The sequence below is a fragment of the Tachypleus tridentatus genome, chromosome 13, assembly GCF_004210375.1.
Source record: "Tachypleus tridentatus isolate NWPU-2018 chromosome 13, ASM421037v1, whole genome shotgun sequence".
Taxonomy (NCBI): domain Eukaryota; kingdom Metazoa; phylum Arthropoda; class Merostomata; order Xiphosura; family Limulidae; genus Tachypleus; species Tachypleus tridentatus.
The window spans coordinates 17,581,603-17,601,362 of record NC_134837.1 but is presented as its reverse complement, the minus strand read 5'-3'; the positions used below and the strand labels follow the sequence as shown (position 1 = coordinate 17,601,362).

The following is a 19,760-nucleotide window of genomic DNA, read 5'->3' as shown; positions in this document are numbered from 1 at the left end:
AATATTTAGCGGTATTGTATGTTCAAGTCTAATCTGAAAAACAAAATCGATAAGTTATTGTAAAAATACCATGAGTGTAAAATGACACAGTTTACATTTCCATGTGGTGAGTAGAATATTGTAGTCACATTATTTCAATTTATAACTGCATGAGTAAAACCTTGTTTGGTACTCTGATACTCTGACCACGTTCTCATACTAAATAAATAAAACTGTTCTCAGGTTCAACCGTATGACGTTCCTGAGAAAGACCTCTTCTTGCGAGATATCGAAACTTCTCTGAACAAATGGCTGAATTAGAGATCCTAAGTTCAAACTGGAATTCTCTACAAAATCCTGTTGTTTTACAGAATATCACCCAGGAGGCCCGGGTTCAATTCCCGGCATGGGAATGAAAGTTTAGCCTCCCGGTAGTTCAACGGTATGTCTCCGGATATACAACGCTAAAATCAGGGGTTCGATTCCCCTCGATGGGCTCAGCAGAGAGCCTGATGTGGGTTTGTTCTAAGAAAACACAGTTTATAGAATAGCGTATCCAAAAATTTGTTGGGTTCTGTAGAAAAAAATGAAAGAAAAAAACGGTCAAAATGAATTGGTTGAAAAGTAAAAATCATCTGTTCAACATTTCGGTTATGACTTATGACTTCCTTCCGTTATCTATATTTTGTTGTTGCGAAGTGGACTCGCGTGTAGAACGCATTAGAAGAAATTTCATTAAACGTACAGTGACCGATTAATTCAGAACATTTTATCAAGGTGCCAAATATTTCATGAAAAGGTTTCGTCAGGGGTTCACAGCAGGAGGAAGTAGGAGTAATTGGAAGAACCCTTCACCCTTGAATGTACGGTAATATTACAAGAAAACTTACCATCTTATCATTTTTTAAATTACATTTATCTTTTTCTATTTAGGAAAAAGTAATATATTTTTAAATGGTTTACATGAACTATCTGAAACACCTTCCAGCATTAATAAACCTAGAATATAGAGGACATAGTTTTGGATTTACTGATCAGACAAAACACAGAACTGTGTTTATAATTATTTTCTTACAATTTACAAAGACTAAAACTTTCATTACGACTTCTATGCAATAAGCCCGGCATGGCCAGGTGGGTTAAGGCGTTCGACTCGTAATCTGATAGTCGCGGGTTCGAATCCTCGTCGCACCAAACATGTTCGCTCTTTCAACCGTGGGGGCGTTATAATGTGATGGTCAATTCCACGATTCTTTGGTAAAGAGTAGCCCAAGAGTTGGTAGTAGGTGGTGATGGCTAGCTGCCTTCCCTCTAGTCTTACACTGCTATATTAGGGACGGCTAGCGCAGATAGCCCTCGCGTAGCTTCACGTGAAATTCAAAAAACAAACAAACTGTGCAATAAACGTTACTTTCAATAAAGCAATTTTTAATAATTTTTATTAACCTACTCCAGCCTGTAGCATGCTGTGTTCTGTCAAGCGAGGAAGGAAGTCAAGCTTGAGAGACCACGTGCTAATGCCTAATGGAGTACTTGTGTAGCATATTTAAATATCACCTATTCAAACTGAGACTTCTACGCAGGTACATTATATTTTAGAAGTAAACAGCGTAACACACACATTAAAATACTATCGGCACATCATTTTATTTTCCAACATAAGTAAACCCACAATATAATAACACTGACGAGACTGCACGAAACTTGTTTAGGCCCGACATGTCCAAATAGTTATAGTATTCAACTCGTAATCTGAGGGTCGCGGGTCCGAATCCCCGTCGCACCAAACATGATCGCCCTTTCGGCCGTGGGGGCGTCATAACGTGACGGTCATTTCCACTCTTCATTGGTAAAAGAGTAGCCCAAGAGTTGGAGATGGGTGGTGATGACTAACTGCTTTCCCTCTAGTCTTACACTGCTAAATTAGGGCCGGCTAGCACAGATAGTCCTCGTGTAACTGCGCAAAATTCCAAAAACAAACAAAACTTGCTAGCTTATAAAATTTTCACTAGTGTATTACTTACGCCATAATTAATCTAAAACTATTACAAATGCTCACGCTTTTGTTACATCACATAATAAATAATTATTTGATTCTTTCTTTCGGTGTTACAATACAATTTGTGTAAAACTGCTCATTGAACCGTTACGTTATAACTAGATCATGTTCATTTTGTTGAAACGCAACATTTGATGTACAATAACTTCAAATGTTCACTTCTACTGTTGCCATAAAATTAGTGCATTCCTGTTTTAGGTGTTAGTTTTGGTTATTAAGTATAACTATTACCAGTGCGTTCTTTGGTGTTATGACACAGTTAATATGATAACATTTCAAATGATTATCTGGTTGCTACAATCTTGTCTTATCAGATGTAGGAAAGTAAGCTGTCTAAACGAGTGAAACTTTATAAAGACGAGTGTTATTAAAAGGCTAGTGTAGCACATTGGATAAAATAATAAAAGTTCTACACCTCAGTTTGACGTTAATGTGCCCCTAGTTCTTAAACACAGAAAATATAAGGACACGACGTGATATGATTTGCAATGGTCAATTGTGAAATAGCGAAATATACTCGTATTATATATCTAATTAATAAGTATTTAGACTATCAAATGGTCATACAAGAGGTGGCTGGACAAAGACAGTCAAATTTCATAATTGTGAAATAGCGAAATATACTCGTATTATACATCTAATTAATAAGTATTTAGACTATCAAATGGTCATACAAGAGGTGGCTGGACAAAGACAGTCAAATATCATAATTGTGAAATAGCGAAATATACTCGTATTATATATCTAATTAATAAGTATTTAGACTATCAAATGGTCATACAAGAGGTGGCTGGACAAAGACAGTCAAATCTCATAATTGTGAAATAGCGAAATATACTCGTATTATATATCTAATTAATAAGTATTTAGACTATCAAATGGTCATACAAGAGGTGGCTGGACAAAGACAGTCAAATCTCATAATTGTGAAATAGCGAAATATACTCGTATTATATATCTAATTAATAAGTATTTAGACTATCAAATGGTCATACAAGAGGTGGCTGGACAAAGACAGTCAAATCTCATAATTGTGAAATAGCGAAATATACTCGTATTATATATCTAATTAATAAGTATTTAGACTATCAAATGGTCATACAAGAAGTGGCTGGACAAAGATAGTCAAATCTCACCAGAACACATTCTTACCTCTTCCACCATTAACACGAGCAGCACGTGCCATCTTATCAGAACTGGGAGTCAACTGTAATGTAATGTAAATGTTACAGATGATTAAGTGTTACCACTAGATTTACAGGAATGCCAGACAAAGTCCGTGGAGTTAAGCTTGGACCCAACTTGTCACCATATAATACACAGAACAGGTGTGGTGAGGTTTTCACCTGCCTCTTCCCTCGCACCAACCACCATGATGAAAAATGATATAATATATGCCACTATCTATTAGCTAGCTAGTATACTTTATATCATCTCTTGACAAATATTTGGAATTATCTACGATCAGAAGTTAATACCAGTGTTTGTTCTGCACACGTCAGTTGTCATCTACCAGAGAGCTGAGAGGTGACATGGATATACTAAGATGTAAGATATTTATATCATATCGTTTATATACAAGCTAGTGTTCGCCACACTGAAAACAATGACATGGTTAGGACATAGTATGTCTTAAAAAAGAAATCATGTCTGTACTGTACACTTTAGAATCTGACATTTTTAAAAATATGACGTGGTAAGTATATGTCTTAAGCGTATATCATATGTACATTCACTATGTTTAAACAACTTTGAACAGTTTTAAGCCTTATTTGTATATTAAATGTAACATTATCTGCTCGCAACACTTGTTTTATAAATTTGTTTTATAGGATACTTTACCAATGAATTAATTTTCCGTTCATTTTGAATGTTAGTTTCATTATAATTTAAAATTATACAGCAATTGCTTGTTTCTTGTTTTTTTAAACAAAATAATTTTTAACACTCTACAGTATATCCTTTGTTTCATTTTTTAGACAAACAAAACTGTTAACACTCTACAGTATATCCTTCTTTTTTAGACAAAAAACTGTTAACACTCTACAGTATATCCTTCTTTTTTAGACAAAAAACTGTTAACACTCTACAGTATATCCTTCTTTTTTAGACAAACAAAACTGTTAACACTACAGTATATCCTTCTTTTTGTTTTTCAAACAAAACTGTTAACACTCTACAGTATATCCTTCTATTCGTTTTTTAAACAAACAACACAAGAATGTTAATATTCTATTATACATCTTTATTTCTATTTTCTAGACAGAAAACACCATCATATCAATATTCTGTACCACGTCATACTTGCTATATATCTAGACAAACAGCACTATAATGTGAATGTCCTGTAACACATACTTCTATTTTTCTATATAAACAACAGTATAATGTTAAATTCATGTACCACGTCATACTTGCCATATATATCCAGACAAACAGCACTATAATGTGAATGTCCTGTAACGCATCCTTCTATTTTTCTATATAAACAACAGTATAATGTTAAATTCATGTACCACGTCAGTCTTGCTATATATCTAGACAAACAACAGTACAATGTGAATATTGTGTGCCACAACTTCGTAAACTATCAGAAACTGGTCGGTGTTCAAGAACCAACTGTTTGTTTGTTTTGGAATTTCGCACAAAGCTGCTCGAGGGCTATCTGTGCTAGCCGTCCCTAATTTAGCAGTGTAAGACTAGAGGGAAGGCAGCTAGTCATCACCACCCACCGCCAACTCTTGGGCTGCTCTTTTACCAACGAATAGTGGGATTGACCGTCACATTATACACCCCCACGGCTGGGAAGGCGAGCATGTTTAGCGCAACGCGGGCGCGAACCCGCGACCCTCGGATTACGAGTCGCACGCCTTACGCGCTTGGCCATGCCAGGCCTGTCAAGAACCAACTAATCGTCTGTGCAACACTCGATACAGTAAAGATACACAATAATTTTGGATTATGTAAAGTGTTTCACTTACGCTGCACTAACATGTCTCTACCCGCAAACCAAAATTTGATGACTTACGACGCTAAAATTTGGTGCTCGATCATTGAGGCTGTAACAGCGCAGATAGTTTATTATGCAGTTTTGTGCTCAGTCTAGAAAGTAACCACCGCGACCGTTTCACTTGACAATTAGGAATCCATACACTACTCATTTTTCTGTCGAAATAGTGGGATTAGACCATAACATTCTCTAACCGGGAAGAGAGTTCATTTGGCAAAGAAACGCAAAACTTGAATCCACGTTTCGTACTCGCCATGTAACCATTAGGTTCCTCTCTGTACAATAAAGATACTAACAGTATTAGATTCTATAAAGATCGCTTTAATTCTAACGTCTATGTGAAAATGATTTATTGTCATTATATGAGACCACGAGAAGGAAAAAATAAATACATCAAAATGTGGAGGGAAGTTTTTTATTCTTAACAGTTCAACATTTTTACCATTGACTTTATTATCCCGCCTCTCATGAACAGCCGGGAATGTTGTTTGTTTGTTTCGAATTTCGCGCAAAGGCTATCCGCGCACCCGGGAATATTTGGATAATTATATACTGCATTCCTTTATTATTATGCAATATTATTTGAGCAAATATGGACTTCACTTCATCATTTTTACTTTATAAATTTATTTTTCAACTTATGATCATTTTTGTTGTCTCATGTCTGTTGTACGTCTTCGGGATGTGAAGGATACACTTCCTGTGAAACAGGAGTGTAGGATAAATAAATGTTTGTTACGCACTATTTGTCTATGTAATGCTCGTGTCGAGTAGGGACCTTCGATTCCCCTAAGGGTAATTAATATTGAAGTTGAAAACACAAGGTGCAAGCCTTCACTGGATCTTTTTACCGTTTGCATGTTCCACGCAAAGTCACGCACGTTTCGCTCGGTCACATGCAAAGCGGAAATCAAAGGGGGGAAGACCAAAACGTCATAAAGAAAAGGCTGTTTACGATAACATTATTTTATTTTATCATCAAAGTTCACTCCCTCTTCAGAGAGAAATCTATAGAAAAATTTTAACCAGGAAAACTTGAATACATTAGAAAATTATCCTCACTTTACCATGGATCGAAAGGGCAGTCGGTTAAGGCCTTTAATTGTCCAACATCGTTGGTGGCTTGAAAGCTCTGCACTTAACGGCAGCGCTAAAAATATCACATTTGCGTTTACGTTAATGTATCCACGCCCCTGGTACCAGATATTGCTAACCCGTAGATAATTGTTATTCATGTTTTTCTGCTAGCTAAGCATAACCGTAACAAACCACATCTACTTATTTATCTAAGTTGTTTGTGAAGGCTGTTTATTATTAGTGTAGCGAAATGGAATAGTTGTGTACAATAAGCAATACTTCCTACAAATATGCCAGTATCCCTAATTTCATATAAGTACACTGAGTTACCCATTCTTGTATTTTCTTTCATAGACAAAAAGTTCTGAAATGGTTAATATGACGGTATCAAAATCCAGTAATGTTTTACTAATACAACAAGTCGCGATGTTATTTTTAGGTGTGATTTTTAAACAGGAGATGTAGTTTTTTTATAACCTTATTTAAATTATATATCACCTGTTGAGTGTGATTTTAATTGGGGAATTTGTACTTTATATTTTCATTTCGATTATACTTAAGTTGATAAGTGTGGAACTTTAACTGGAGGTGTGTGATTTGTAGTTTTGTTTCAACTGTAACTCATTTCAAACCGTATTTATCCACAAGGATTTGTATCCTGTGAGAATTAAATGTTGTTTCGTAACCTCCCATATCGATGTTTCAGCTACCTATTACTTCAACATCCCAATACTACCGTCGAGGACTTAGAGAACTTTCGAGATGATTGTGTTGGAGAGTTCTAGTGACATACAATTAACAGTTCTTCTATTACGTGTGGTTCTTGTTTCTCTTGGCACTGAATATCACCGTTAAGAGATTTCAATTTTCAATCAATAATCAACTACCGATTTAAATACGAAAAAAACTATTGTAATGAAGTGAAATCTTAATTTTGTTTTTAAAATGAAGCTACTGATTAACTCTGGATTATCGATTGAAAGCTCAGGTATTATTACACTTTGTTGTTTTTTTTAATATCTAGCTCAAACGGTCGTAAGAGTCACTGTCACTTACTTAAATTTTCATAGAGACCTGAGGGAAAACTGATCTTTTTAAATGTTTTTTTTTTCATTTGCATTTAATTTTCTATAGTACTAAACGTTTAACTGAATTACAAGTTAATCGATACTGAATAATTTAAGAACAGGCATACGTAACGTTTACCAACTAGTTAAATCTTCAACAATGAAAAGCTTTGCATACGATGGTTATTTTTAATCATCACAAAACTATTAAATCTAAGGTCTCGTCGAAATGTTTCACTACAATAGGTGTTATGATTGACTTCGTTTTAATATTGAAAAGAAAAAGCAATAGATAGGAGCCAATAGGTGACTATCATTTTGACTACAGAAAATAACATAGCTTCATTAGTAATTAGTTAACACACCCATGCTAAATAGAAACCATATAATAATAAAGTGCGAAAAATGTAGGACTCAAAATTAATCAAATGTCAAATGTTTTGGTTGTTTTTTCTCAGATGTAGAAATCGAGCGTTTTTTACATTTATAGAGTAACTTATTATTTTTTGTTTATTTTATTTTAAAAACCGAAAAAAACATTTTAAAACTAAATCATAAGTAAAGTTGTTCACGATTTACATGGTAATGATGCAAGAGTAACTGTTTAAGCAGTCATTTTTTTATAATACTGTTGGTGTTTGGCACTGTGGCTCTAACGTATTTAATAGCCTATATAATCACTCAATTCTGATTATTAACCACTTATTCTATTTTTGTATTATATAACTAGTTATTAGTTATTAACTGGGTTTTTTTCCCTGTGTTTCAGCTGCTGATCTGCTTCAGTCTTTAGGAGATCGATAACTGAAAGATAGAATAGAAACTAGTTAGCGATTCACACGTACTTACAAAAATGTTGTTATTAAAGAACAGTTACACTCAGGTGATCTTCTATGCTACTTACCAGTTGTGACAGTGACTGATAACCGTTCTCCACTATATTATTGTAAGTACGTCATCCATATTGCTACGGTCTGGCATGGCTATGTGGTTTACGCGCTGGACTAGTAATATGAGAGTTGAGGGTTCGAGTCCCTCTCACACCAGACATGCTCGCCCTTTCAGCCTTGCGGGCGTTATAACGTTTCGATCAATCCTACTATTCTTTGATAAAAGAGTAGCCTAAGAGTTGGCTGTGGACGGTGATGACTAGCTGCCTCCCCTCTGATCTTATACTGCTAAATTAGCTTTGCGTGAAATTCAAAAACAAAGAACAAACCCTCTTGCGACATTTTCTGCAGGGGGCTTTGGAGTATTATTCAAGGAACAGTGCTGTCCCCCTCTCTTTGAATGCTTTTTTAGGTCTATAAACTATGACGGCTTACTAGGGCCCACTTAAACAGTCCAAAGGCACAAAAATCCATTGGAGAAAAATGTTTACGAATGGTTTAGCATTAAGTGTTTGTATATTGTAGGGGAATGTTGGCTTGTACACTTGTATATAACTCTAGATGCTTTGTCTTGATAAAGTCGTGCCTTTTTCGATCCATTCTGAACAAAGATGACATTTCCTTTTGTTATCAATTTTACTCTTTTCTCGTCTCTCACAATGGTTAACTTACTGTCAAATATTACTCTCTAATTATTATCAATCACTTGAATGTGATACACTCTGTGGCATTTTTCAAACATTGTGTAAATTGCAAATGATAATGAATTGTCTGTTCCTTTGTTTTTAAAGTGCAAATAAATACAATTATTAATGATTTTCTTACCCCATGCATATATATTGAGATCCGAGTTCTAGTTTTATAAGCTCTCCGATTTACCGCAAAGCCACTTGGGATCTAAACAGTTACACTTGATTACGCTGTAATACTTCATCTTATGTGAGAGCGCACTTTGATCTGCGCATGCCTAATATGACTCATATAGTTTTCAATCGCTGATTTTCTGTGTTGATATGTACTTTGAGATTAATTGTGAAAGTTATCTATGTTTCGATTTTATACGCAACAATTTACCTGTTCCAGTAATGTTTTTACTTGCACAATGTACCTGTTCCAGCAATGTTTTTACTTGCACAATGTACCTGTTCCAGTAATGTTTTTACTTGCACAATGTACCTGTTCCAGTAATGTTTTTACTTGCACAATGTACCTGTTCCAGTAATGTTTTACTTGCACAATGTACCTGTTCCAGTAATGTTTTTACTTGCACAATGTACCTGTTCCAGTAATGTTTTTACTTGCACAATGTACCTGTTCCAGTAATGTTTTTACTTGCACAATGTACCTGTTCCAGTAATGTTTTTACTTGCACAATGTACCTGTTCCAGTAATGTTTTTACTTGCACAATGTACCTGTTCCAGTAATGTTTTTACTTGCACAATTTACCTGTTCCAATAACGTTTTTACTCGTGGAATATTTTTTAACTTTGCTTTATCGATAAGATTCATACAACAGATGTCTATCTATTTGACAAAGTAAAGTTTATTTTGTTCGAAAGTCTTTTAGTTTAAGTTTCTCAAAAATAATTATTTTTAGGTGTCGCTGTTACAATAAAAGTACCACAGTTTAACTGGACGTTAACGGAGATAACAAGATGACTGGATAGGCATATTGTTACCACATATCGTGTACGACCCTCTGTACAACAGCGAAATAACTCATAGTCCAGACATTTTGGTTAAGGTAACTTAGGTTGTTATACAAAAGTTTACAGAGATAAAAAAGGCCCATTTGGTTTCGCAGTGGCTCATTCTGTAATGTATTTCAAATCCTAGCCAATAAATCTGTCTTTTTACTCTTTAAGAAAAAAACCAACTATTCTAATATATAGTTCTATACCATATAAACAAGGCTCGTGAAACACACCTTCCAGTTCAAAACATTCAAATATTTTTCTTCTGTTCTTTCTATTTTTCGACTACTCATTCTTTTTGTCTCTGGAGAAATGCTCAAGTTGATGAAACTATCTTTCCATTTTTTTTTCACTGTTTAATTTCTCTAAAAACGCCCGAGTTGTTAATGCATTTTTAATTGGTCCTCACGTCACAGAATAGATGAATTCTATGTGTAACTGATAGTATCGAACAGACTAGCATAAAATTAATCTACTGTCTTATAGTTAGTGAAAAACATAGCAAAGGCCAAGCCTGATTGAGTGGACTTATTTTAAGGTAATATCACACGGAAAACACGTGGCCAAGCGTGTTAAGGCGATCGACTCGTAATCCGAGAGTTGCGGGTTCGAATCCCGGTTGCACCAAACATGCTTGCCCTCCCAGCCGTGAGGGCGTTATAATGTGACGGTCAATCCCGCTATTCGTTGGTTAAAGAGTGGCCCAAGAGTTGGCGGTGGGTGGTTATGATTAGCTGCCTTCCCTCTAGTCTTACACTGCTAAATTAGGGACGGCTAGCGCAGATAGCCCTCGAGTAGCTTTGCGCGAAATTCAAAACAAACAAACAAACACGGAAAACAAGAAAATCATAGGGAAGGGTCTTGGATGCATTTGAGAATAGAAATATATCGTAACAGATTATACGTTATAATAATGGTGTTTGTAATTATAAATTTATCTTCTATTATTTCTCAGAGATTGTGTATGTGTGTGTGTGTCTTTCTCATAGCAAATTCACATTGGACTATCTGCTATGTCCAACGAGGGGTATCGAACCCCTTATTTTAGCGTTGTAAATTAGTAGACTTACCGCTGTAGCAGCGGGGGACTGTAATTTGAGTGTCGACAACTTCAGTTTCATATCACCGTGCTAAAGAGGTTAGGGTATCGGAAAGTAACTCGGAGGTCCGCGGTTCGCGTCCGCTTGCCGCAATATTGCATTCGGCAATGTGGCACATTTAGTGTATTATAAGAGTGATGGTTGAATCAAAGAAGTGGAAATGGATGTTGTTGACTAGCTGTTCAAAATGAGAGACGGCTAACCTTTGTGTGAATTATCAAAATAAAACAAAGAATATACTTATACCGCCCCCTAACGGTCATGGCGAATTAATCAATACAGCAATCCACTAGTGTGCTATCACCAGCTGTAGCTTACCGGAGCTGCACGCGGACGAAATCATTTCTTGGGAATCTAGGTATGTGTGTGGTGGATTCGCAGTAGATCTCTCAGTGAAAAATAGTTGATAGACAAGTAACAATCTTCAATATAACTTACACGCGTGAGTTGTGAGAAAAAAAATAAATTACATATTGAATCAAAGCAAGTTTGTTGGGTTTTATTTGAAGTGTTTTTGTGACGCTTGACTCATGCTGACTTTAATTATTTTTGTTTGTTCGGCATGATTGGGCCTTTTCTGGCCGACGCATGGTTAAAACAAAGACCTGCTAGCAAAGAGAAGCCTTTCGGTGAGTGATAATTAATAATTTGTTCTCGTATTTAATTAAAATCTGACGTGTTTTCTGTAACCTGAAAACCAATTTACATTAAATATATACATTTTGATGAATACAAGTTCTTGCAACCATCTCCGAATATGACCCACTTCAGCTAATCTAATATGTTATAACGTTTCGCGAAACGAAATATTTTCATATGCCTATAGATCTAATTATCAGTATGTGTTTCAGAAACAAACCAACTTCTAAATCACTCATAATATATGTCCAAACTACCGATTTTCTCTTGCTACAGGAAACGTATCCATATGTTCCCAACTGTTAGATGACCTATCTCTGAATCTTTCATATATTTATAGTTTTGATTGCACAATTGTTTTCAAATATTTTCGCTATTCCATTATATTTTGCTAAAAAACATGTTACATTTATACTTATTGGTTACTTACTTCTAAATCAAAGATATATTAGATATATATATTTACTCGTGAAAATATGTCTTATTTGTTGTAATAACATAAATTAAATTTGTTTAGAAGAGACTTTCTGTAAATAGGGCAAGATGTTTGTATAATTATCTAACAGACTCAAAAACGTGACATATGTTGTTTGTTTAACATTTGTTTTATGCCTGTACTGCATTTAATACACTTACGACTAATTTAGTCACTTTGCTAATGATATTTATATTGACTAGAGTGACGTAGGAAACATACAATTACTATTTTCTGGAAGAAAAACAAAGCTATTTTCCTGGTAAAACTATACTTTCATGAAGTTCCTATCATTTCTGGGCCCGGCATGGCCAGGTGGTTAAGGCACTCGACTCGTAATCTGAGGATCGTGCGTTCGAATCCTTGTCACACCAAACATACACGCCAATTCAGCCGTGAGGGCGTTATAACGTGACGGTTAATCCCACCGTTCGTTGCTAAAAGAGTAGCTTGAGAGTTGGAGGTAGGTGGTGATGACTAGCTGCCTTCCCTGTAGTCTTACACTGCTAAATTAGGGACGGCTAGCGCAGATAGTCCTTGTGTAGCTTTGCGCGAAATTCAAAACAAAAACAAACCAAACCTATCATTTCTATCTGAAAATTAATTTTCTAAAATCTTAACTACACACTTGTTAAAAAGTAAAATATAATTTACTCTAGTTGTTTGTGAACCGGTGTTTCCGATCTTAGCGTCAGTTTAAATATGGTTTTCTATCTGCTTAAGGAGAGAGAGATTCGATATCAACTTACCTGTGAATTTGTACGGAAAATAGAATCGCTATCTGTCTTACAGAGAGCGCCACGTTATTAATAAGAATAGTCGTTACAGAGTCGTTATTATGTGTGTGAAAGCATAAATACATCAGTCGTTATTTAAAAAAAAAATATATAAAGCAACACCTTGGAAACCTGCCAACGAGAGTACCAACTGTTTGTACAGTTTTCTACGATAAAATATTAAATACATCATTTCACTTAGCTCATCAAGCAAGGAAAAGAACGTTTTTTATAAGCAGACATATATAACACAGTTGTGTCGACTTTTAATTTGAAATGTCCATATGGAAATTATTTCTACGTTGTATCTCTGTGGCAAGTACCATATAACATAAAATAACATTCTGGGACAAAAAAGAGACCTGTTGGTCAATCTCGGCTGTTCCGTCCTCTAAACTAAACTAAAACTATTAAATAAATTAATTTAAGATCAACCCTTATCATTCATATATGTATCACTCTTTCTTTTAAACTCACTCAAATTTATTGCCCATTGCATAAGCCACCCACCCTATTTGAAAAATAAAACTGTCTTAACTGAAGACGATTTCTAATTTGGCTAAATTCTATATTTATATCGCCTTGTTCCTGTTTATTGTTAGCTGTTTTGTTTGTTTTTTAAGTTCGCACAAAGCTACTCGAGGGCTATCTGTGCTAGCCGTCCCTAATTTAGCAGTGTAAGACTAGAGTCATCAACATCCACCGCCAACTCTTGGACTACTCTTTTACCAACGAATAGTGGGATTGACCGTCACATTATAACGCCCCCACGGCTGAAAGGGCGAGCATGTTTGGCGCGTGACGGGGATGCGAACTCGCGACCTTCAGATTACGAGTCGCACGCCTTAACACGCTTGGCCATGCCGGGCTATCTTGTTTTCAATATAGATGTTTGTATCATTTTTGGCTAGATGCAGTTTTTACGTTACGAGGCTAAAATTGTCTTGAAAATTCAGGAAACAGTTTGAACGATATAAAACGAAAATTATTTGAAATAAAGAAAAAACACGTTATTTTTCATGAAAAGAATGTGTTATAGTATTCAATTGAATAATTAATTAGGAAATTTCTTATTCGGTTTGTTTCTGAGTTGAATCTCATAAATGCCGAGTTTGTGTTATAAATAATAATAAACAAAAACACGAGAAAATGATAAGATAACGTTTTGGAGCAAAACGGAAACCACTGGTCTGGTTCGTTTCAGCTGTTCCATCTTTTAAACTATACTAAAACTATTAAAAATATTTTTTTTTAAAATCACCTTAAAGCAAGCCCTTATCATTCATGTATTTACTACCTTGTACATTTACACTTATTGTTTCCATAACGACTGAAGGCTGCCCATTTCAAAAATCATTTTATAGTTATTTAGATTAGGCTTATTGTTCGCTGGTGATACTACGTAATCGTAGATCCTAAAGTTAAAGAAACGTTTCACCTTCATCAAGCGACTCGTGAAACAATTAAAATTGCAACAACTTAAATCTATGGCTCATTTACAAACAAGTAAAAATAAATTAAATCTATGTCGTTTTACTGCACTACAATGTGGTTAAGGTTACAGAATAAATTAGTGATTACTTATATATGTCTATAAATAGATATGACGTCATTACCAGCAATGCCTTCTGTGCACTGCCTTACTGACTTTGACCAAAATCAAGGAATACGTTGTTTAACTGTATCTGAAAATTTCGGTACGTATTTACCTTCTCGTTGACATATTGAAAATATCTGGATTTCGGTTCAGATTGTTATAAAGCACCATTTGGCCTTTAAACCATGACAAACATGTAATGTTATTATTTATGTTAATAATAATGTTTAAAACGTAGAAACGTTTTGAAAAAAGGAGGCACAAAACAAAGTGTGAAATTAAAAAGTAAGTGACTTGACTAATAACAGTAGATTTCTGTGACAAACATGAAAATAAATCATTAAAATGTCAAAATATATCATCAGAATATTAGCGATTCAAATATATATCATCAGGATAGTAACTACTGAAATATATATCACCATGATATTAACTGTTCAATTTTGGACACAATATAAGCTTACCACCATATTTTAACAGTACATTTTTGTAAACATGAGTTGACCCACATGGTCATCCGAAAGGGGAAGATGTTGTCTCTTTAGTCTCCAAGGATACGAACCCATGTTTACTAGAACCAATTTTAGTGTATCAGAAATTATATTCTGTTGAGTGTTGTGTTCGTCCAAGAAACAGTATAGTAATTCAGTGTTGTTTCAAGGAACTTTGATTCGCTAAGTGCTGGTCCAACGAATTCTATTTTGTTGAGTTTTGTTTCAATAAACAATATTCGTTTAATGTTCTTCCATGGAGCTATATCACCATTGAACATTAATTAAATCTATTATATTCCGTTGAGTGTTAGTTCAAGAAACTCCATTACGTTGGGTGTTGGATACAGGTAAAATAGTCAGTTTATTTAATACTAGGAACTACATTCAGTTTAGTCAAGAAACTATGTTGCTGTTGAGTTTTAGTTCAAGGAGCTATTTTCTATTAATTGTCGAGCTACTGAACATTATTACCAGTGAATATTGTTTAAAGGCACGATATATTTATTTTAGTGTTGGTTCGAGTAAGTAATTTTCTCATAATGCTGGTTCAAGTGACTATATTACTCTGAGGGTTGGTACAGTAACCTATATTGCGGTTGACAGTCGATCCAACAAAGTGTATTTCATTGAATGTTGAACCAAAGAGCCACACTACTGTCAGCTATATTTTCAAAACGAGACCCAAAACTCGAACACCTTCGAGTATATGTGTCTTTTCTTATAGCAAACCCACATCAGGCTATCTACCAGTCCACCGATGAAAATCGAACCCATGATTTTAGCGTCTTAAATTCGAAGATCTACAGCTATACCAGCTGGGGGACGCTTTTCGAACAGTTGAGTTCTCCTTCAGGAGAATAAAATGTCATGTTTAATGAGGGAGATGAAATATATATGCTCGGGTGTTGATGTCACATGAACCTGATGTTTGATATAACTTAGTCTTGAAAACTATCCGGTCATAACCTAGATTTGTTAGTGTCGGGTTTAGATTTGTATCAAAGAGGTGTGTAATGTTTATAATACGTAGTTATAACAAATTTCTATGAAGATAAAATCAAAATAAATAATAGAAATAAAATTAAAATTAAATAACGACAAAAGGCGGGAGAAAATAATAATTTGTTCAGTGTATCGGAAAATAAACCAATGTATGTAAAGAGATTTTAAAGGAAAAATACGTTAACTGTTATGGTATTCCGTTGATTATTGGTTTATAGAGCCATATACCGCTCAATTTTAACCAAACTATATTAGACTGTGAGTTGGTCCTAGTGAATTTTGTACCCCAAGGAAATAATTATATTCCTTTGGATTTTTATCTAAATTATGACATTTCGTTTGTGTATTCATCCAAGTAACTTTATTATCAGAATTACTCTACTTACTGATCCCATATAATTACTGTATTTGATCATCGTATATAGTTACTTAACTTGATCATTCTATGTACTTACTTAACTTGATCTTCGTATATACTTACTTAACTTGATCATTCTATATAATTACTGTACTTGATCATTCTATGTACTTACTTAACTTGATCATTCTATGTACTTACTTAACTTGATCATTCTATATACTTACTTAACTTGATCATTATATATACTTACTTAACTTGATCATTCTATATACTTACTTAACTTGATCATTCTATATACTTACTTAACTTGATCATTCTACATACTTACTTAACTTGATCATCCAATATACTTACTTAACTTGATCATTCTATATACTTACTTAACTTGATCATCCTACATACTTACTTAACTTGATCATTCTATATACTTACTTAACTTGATCATCCTATATACTTACTTAACTTGATCATTCTATATACTTACTTAACTTGATCATTCTATATACTTACTTAACTTGATCATTCTATATACTTACTTAACTTGATCATCCTACATACTTACTTAACTTGATCATTCTATATACTAACTTAACTTGATCATTCTATATACTTACTTAACTTGATCATCCTATATACTTACTTAACTTGATCATTCTATATACTTACTTAACTTGATCTTCGTATATACTTACTTAACTTGATCATTCTATATACTTACTTAACTTGATCATTCTATATACTTCTTAACTTGATCATTCTATATACTTACTTAACTTGATCATCCTATATACTTACTTAACTTGATCATCCTACATACTTACTTAACTTGATCATTCTATATACTTACTTAACTTGATCATCCTACATAATTAGTCTCAAGTTTCAGTCTATAAATAAGGAAGCTCTCCATTTGTTCAGAAGATTTGTTTGTAGTTAATTATATAGTTTTGCTGATAGAAGGAGGAAATAAACTACACTCCAATAATATTTTAAACTTAATTTCAACAATTAAACAAACGTTGTTTGTCCATGTATGGTAGGATGGTAAAAAACATAATATTTGGAAACGTAAAATATAACTGGTTTATCAGAGCGTTGTGTATTCAAATACTTACAAAGTATTCTATCTCTAACATAAATTTAACAATAACACTTACATACAAAATATTTTATGTTAACAAATTAATTATGCAAATTTATACACACAAAAGAACAATATTATATATCTTGTCTTTCCAATCGGATTGAGAAAACTTACGTAAGAAAGGTCGGTGTCTGTCATATCATGCAGTGTTGCTCTTAATAGCCACAAAAGGTTAGATGGTTGATAATTTGGTTAGGCTTAAAACTTTTATTACACTTTCGATTTCTTGAGAATAAGTCATTCGCTGATATAATTTACACAGATATGGTAACCTAACCGAGTGAGATGGAAATTAGGATTGAAACAGCCATATATTTACAAGTATGACGATTCTAACTTGAAACACTTATCATGACCACAACAATACGACTTAAAAGAAAACTTAAAACCAGTTAAACCTATTTTCACTTGTAATTATAGAGCAAGATTGTAGTGTGATACTTTGTTGGTTTACAATGATCAAGAATTTATAAATAAAAGAATTCAAAATATTTTTCAGTGGCAAACAACTTTTATTTGTTATTATGCTCAAAGCTACATAAATGACTATCTGTGCTAGACCCACCACAGGTGTCAAAACCCGGTTTTTTACAATACAAGTTCGCAGACATGTTGTTGTACCACTGCGAATGGCATTTCAGCGACATAATCTGTTATTGTTTCAAGCTATACATAAATGAGTAAGCTATGATTTATTCTTACACAAACGCTTTCAAATAAAACAAGAAATCTTGAATATTAACCTATAAAAAAGCCAATTAATAATGTACATTTTCATCTCTACTTTCCTCTATTCAGCCAATGGAGTTTTATGTTAACCATACAGTACCATTATCCTCACACAAGAGACCCAATGAATCCAGCGTTTTCGGAAATTGGCCCACACGGGGAACTACTCTAGGGTTCAAGAGGAAGGAAGTGACTAGTTTCGTGCATTGAACATTCATAAACGTCTAGTTTCTAGTGAATTTTATCTTTAAATTTACATTGTTAAAAGATGTGCATAGAAAGAACAATGAAATGCAGTTTTAATGACATGAAAGTAAATTGTTCGAATTATATGAAGCTTTTACATTCAGATACAAAACACGTCGGGTGTCCCATATACATGGTGTCCCAAAAAATGTATACGCACTTTGAATGCTTATAAATACAATGTTTATTAAGATATATCTAGGTTTTATAATCCAAGTTTATGAAGACAAATGTAGAATCTTTTGAGTTATCGCAGGTGTTCGAACTGATGACTGTTCTGATCCAGGCACTGCTGTTAACGCAAGGAGAGATGGAATTGAAAACTTCACGAATCATTTCATTTGGTATTTGGGTGCGTTCTCTTTCAATTGCTGCTCTCAGCTCATTGATTGTTGCAGGTTTTGTGCTATAAACCTTATCTTTGACGTATCCCCATAAAAAAAAGTCCAGAGGTAAGTTTTGTCAAGATAGGCCCTCACATTACGATGGTAGTGGTGACGTATTCCATCTTGCTGGAAATAAAACTACTCATCTCCAAATTGCTCTCGAATGCGTGGCATGACAGATTCTTGCAGGAAGTTCAGAAAACGAGACCAGTGACTGTATTTTCGAAAAAAAAAGTTCAATTACGCCTAACGCTGATAATCCACACCACACTGTAACCCCTGGTAAGTTTACGTGGCGTTCAACCGTAACATGCTGGTTCTGAGGTGTCCAGTAGGCGCAATTGTGGCGATTAACTGAGCTATTTAACTTAAATGTGGTCTCATCGCTCCAGACTTCTTGTTTGGAAACTGTGAATCTTCTGCAGATTTTGCCAGGTACCACTCACAAAATTCAACTCTCCGGTCAGGATCATTTTCATTGAGGGCGTGGATTAATGCCGGAATTAAACTTTTCCAATGAACGGGCTTCAATATGTGATGGACGCTCAATTTTGGGATTCCTGTTTCACGGGCTGTTTGTCGAACAGATGTTCTTGGAGATCGGTGAAAACTCCAACAGCTCTGCTTCTCGTGTGAGAGCGGTGGACGACCGCTGTCTTCCAGAATGCCCTTTATGGACGTCTTGAACAGTTTTATTTGTGTCAAACTTATCTCTGGTGCGAGTAATGGTGAGTCACTTTGGTGGATCTGTTTAAAACTCCCTTCTAAACCATCTTTACACTTCAGCAACGTTCTCATACTTCCAGTAACACTTTAAGATAAATTTCCTCTTATCAAAGCTTAGTCTTACTTCTGCCATTACTTCCAATCAGTTGCACCTGTAAGAAAAGAAAGTTTGGGTGAGTTATAATCATTCAAAGTGTGTATACATGCTTTTGGAACACCCTGTATTATTTTTGTTAATGCTTTTCTATAATCTACCTAGTTTTATTTATAGTTTCTTTTCATCTCTCGTAACTAATTCACCTTTATTT

The 19,760-nt window shown here is 34.5% G+C and overlaps 1 protein-coding gene across 3 annotated transcripts in view; it reads left to right on the top strand.

Moving 5' to 3' along the window:
* LOC143238996 (neural cell adhesion molecule 2-like) overlaps positions 1-19,760 on the top strand; it is a 414,991-nt gene that overhangs the window by 268,303 nt on the left and 126,928 nt on the right. Inside the window, exon 1 of one of the 3 annotated variants that reach the window (XM_076479700.1) lies at positions 11,213-11,506. The exons of the other annotated variants lie outside the window; for them this stretch is intronic. Coding sequence (XP_076335815.1) covers positions 11,440-11,506 — 67 coding nt within the window. The 5' untranslated portion in view covers positions 11,213-11,439. Of the gene's footprint in view, positions 1-11,212; positions 11,507-19,760 lie in introns of those variants that run through there. 3 annotated transcript variants of the gene reach the window in all.